This window comes from Xenopus tropicalis, chromosome 3, assembly GCF_000004195.4.
Source record: "Xenopus tropicalis strain Nigerian chromosome 3, UCB_Xtro_10.0, whole genome shotgun sequence".
NCBI classification, from domain to species: Eukaryota; Metazoa; Chordata; class Amphibia; order Anura; family Pipidae; genus Xenopus; species Xenopus tropicalis.
Genome location: NC_030679.2, coordinates 31047926 through 31051423, shown reverse-complemented (window position 1 = coordinate 31051423; position 3498 = coordinate 31047926). Strand labels below are relative to the sequence as shown.

The 3498-nt window shown below is 45.1% G+C and overlaps 1 protein-coding gene across 1 annotated transcript; it reads right to left on the bottom strand.

Moving 5' to 3' along the window:
• Positions 1-1971: 1971 nt before the first annotated feature.
• On the bottom strand, positions 1972-3258 carry pura (purine-rich element binding protein A). Its single transcript, NM_001113869.1, has one exon. The coding sequence runs from the start codon at positions 3201-3203 to the stop codon at positions 2355-2357; it is 849 nt and encodes a 282-aa protein (NP_001107341.1). The 5' UTR covers positions 3204-3258; the 3' UTR covers positions 1972-2354.
• Between the last annotated feature and the right edge of the window lie 240 nt (positions 3259-3498).

Below are 3498 nucleotides of genomic sequence, written 5' to 3'. Positions count from 1 at the left end.
TATTCACGTTCTTAACACAATGAAATAGAAAATAAAAAAACACAAGCGCAATCTTTGTGTTTTGACGCACAACCAAAATGCCCATTTGTAATAGCTCTAATTGACCTTCAAGCTCGACTTTCAAGCAAGAACTCTTACATCTGAGCATTCCTACCCTAACTGAGACCCCTAGCACTACTCCAAGCACCCCCTTGGGGGCTAGTCATGGCATCTGTTATCCAAAAACCCAAAATCCACATGACATTTCCCACAGTGTCTTATTTAAAAAAATGTGTAACAAGTGCACCGGACAATAATTGTGAGCATTTCTATCGAATGTAACACAGGTCTGGGTTATTAATCGAGTCTACTGGAGCACACTGCAACCAAAAAAATAGAGGTCTATACAGGTAAGCAACAAGCGACTTGTGAGGTCTCTACGGGTAAGCAACAAGCGACTTGCAAGTTCTATATGGGTAAGCAACAAGCGACTTGTGAGGTCTCTACGGGTAAGCAACAAGCGACTTGCGAGTTCTATATGGGTAAGCAACAAGCGACTTGTGAGGTCTCTACGGGTAAGCAACAAGCGACTTGCGAGTTCTATATGGGTAAGCAACAAGCGACTTGTGAGGTCTCTACGGGTAAGCGACTTGCGAGTTCTATACGGTTAAGCAACAAGCGACTTGTGAGGTCTCTACGGGTAAGCAACAAGTGACTTGCGCGAGTTCTATATGGGTAAGCAACAAGCGACTTGCGAGTTCTATATGGGTAAGCAACAAGCGACATGCGAGTTCTATATGGGTAAGCAACAAGCGACTTGTGAGGTCTCTACGGGTAAGCAACAAGCAACTTGTGAGGTCTCTACGGGTAAGCAACAAGCGACTTGCGCGAGTTCTATATGGGTAAGCAACAAGCGACTTGCGAGTTCTATATGGGTAAGCAACAAGCGACTTGTGAGGTCTCTACGGGTAAGCAACAAGCGACTTGTGAGGTCTCTACGGGTAAGCAACAAGCGACTTGTGAGGTCTCTACGGGTAAGCAACAAGCAACTTGTGAGGTCTCTACGGGTAAGCAACAAGCGACTTGTGAGGTCCATACGGGTAAGCAACAAACGACTTGGGAGGTCAATACGGGTAAGCAACAAACGACTTCTGAGGTCTCTACAGGTAAGCAACAAGCGACTTACTAAACAAGCATTTTTCGAGATTAGGAGAACGACTAAAACCGATTAACATGGAATGCATAAAAGGCCCTAATTGACCTTCAAGCTGGACTTTCAGGTGAACAAGCTTACCCTAACTACCATTCAGCCTGAGCCCCCTATCACTGCTTCGAGCACCCTTGTCCGAGTTCAGGAACCACGGTGCTTTATAATTCTAGGTAGAGACCCTTTTACCGAAAAACCATTCCTGTTGATAGATCCCATACCTGAAGAAGATCAGGCTTATGCCATACACACAGATTTTATAACAGCACAATTACGGAACAAGATATGCTGAAAATGAAACACAAACGGGTTGGGGGGGGATAGAGATTAAAAATCACAAATCTGCAAAAAGTCATTTGAATTTTTTTTTTTAATAAGTTGACTCATGTTCACATAAGTTTCACTGACCGTTTGTACTTTTTAGGTCCAGATGCAATGCATTTTTTTTTTTTTTGTAAAAAAAAGAGCAGTTGTATTTTATACCTTGCATGAATTAACCTATGTACCTTTAACTCTACAAACCTCTGCATAACATTTAGACAAAGCTCAGACATACAGCATGCCTAGCCCTCGTAATATGTACACGTCTCTAAATCACAGGTATATAAGGTGTCAATTAGAACTAACGACCTTCCCCATGTAAGGTTTATTTTTTTTTTTCCATTTGGTAACAAAAATGAGAAAAAAAAAGTCAAACTAAAAATATTTTACGTGTCTCTAAAATATCTCTTTGTGCTAAATTCAAATGTTAGCTCACATGAAAAGGACCCTTTTTTTTCTGTTTGTTTTTTTTTTTTAATATACTTCAGCAATTATATAATCTGACCATTGCAAACACTTTTTAATAATAGCAGGTGTACAAAAGTTCTTGGTTAATTAGGGAAATAAACACTCAATTTTTTTATATTTTAATCAAGTAGGAAACACAGTTCATATATAATGTTATTACTTTGTTTTGTTTTTTTAGCAGCTGCTTACTGTTTATATGGTGGGTAAGTGGACAACATCCAGCGATGGGGTGTGACAAGTCACAATCTGTCAGTGTGTGGAGGATTGGTGGGCGGTGCTCCCTCTGAGTTAAACAGTTATTATATATTTTTGTTTTCTCTTTGACAGTTCATAAAGGGATAAAGGGAAAGGAAGGGGAGGGGGGTAATTGGGACAGTTATCAATCGTCTTCCCCATCGTCCCCATGGCCCTCCTGCTGTTGGTGCTCAGAGGCTCGCTTCTCCCTCTGCTTCTCCTGGATCTTCTTCATCTCCTCGGCGTATTTGCAGAAAGTGTGCCCGAATTTGCCCCACACTTTGTACGGGACGGTGATAGAGTTGCGGTAGGTGGGCTTCACTTCGCTCACCCTCATAAACACCCCGTACTTATTAGAGCCCACGTCAAAAAAAAACCGCTTGTTGTCCACAGTCAATGAAGTGCCCTCAGGTAATTCGGCCGGTTCCTCCTCCACCCCGTAATCGTCGATAAGCTTGGCTAGAGCATCGCGGAACTCGATTAGTCCTTGCGCTGGGAGAGCGATGGTCTGACCCTGGGTCGAGCCCAGGCCGGGCCCGCGGTTTACCGTCTGGCGAATCCTCAGGAACCGGCCTCTCTGGTTCTCTTTCAGATCCATGTAGTATTTGCGGTTTTCCCTGACCAAGAACTCACTCTTTAGCGCTCGCCGCGGCTCATCCTGCGCCATGTCCGGGTTACTGGGTCCTAACTGGGCGTAATGCTCGATGAAATCTCCCAGATAGTCGCGGAATTCCACCGCCACCGACATTGACAGCGTCAGGCGACTCTTGTTGCCGCCGGCCCCGACCTCCGCTATCTTCAGGAAGCGGCCCTTAGCGTTCTGCTTAACGTCCAAATAAAAGCGCTTATTCTGGATGTCCACACGTTTAGAGGCCAGTTCTTGCGTTTCGTGCTGCAGGACTGAGCCACCTGCTCCTGACGCCGGGTGTAGCGAGCTACCGCCGGAACTCATTGCCGCTCCGCCTTGCTCGCTTCCACTATCTCTATCCGCCATGATACAGGCTCTGCCTTCTTCCCTTCTGCCTACTACTCCCACAGATACTGCTCCCACAGCCAGCCCCGCCGCTCTCGCGAGATCTGCCCTGTGAGGGAAGCCAAGCACATTTCTATTTAAAAGACACTAGCCGCCGTGTCACTGAGCAGATTGCCACTGCAACTTGCCTTCCTCAAAAGTCTGAACGATTTTGTGTTTTGGGAAAATAAAGTCACTTTCTACCACACACTATCCTATCCCTGTGTTTGTACATGGCACTTGGTCATTCTGTGGAACGGCTAAGCCTTCAGTATTG

Excerpts from the sequence above, each read along its gene's own strand:
- pura (NM_001113869.1), bottom strand. The coding sequence starts at position 3,203 with ATGGCGGATAGAGATAGTGGAAGCGAGCAAGGCGGAGCGGCAATGAGT.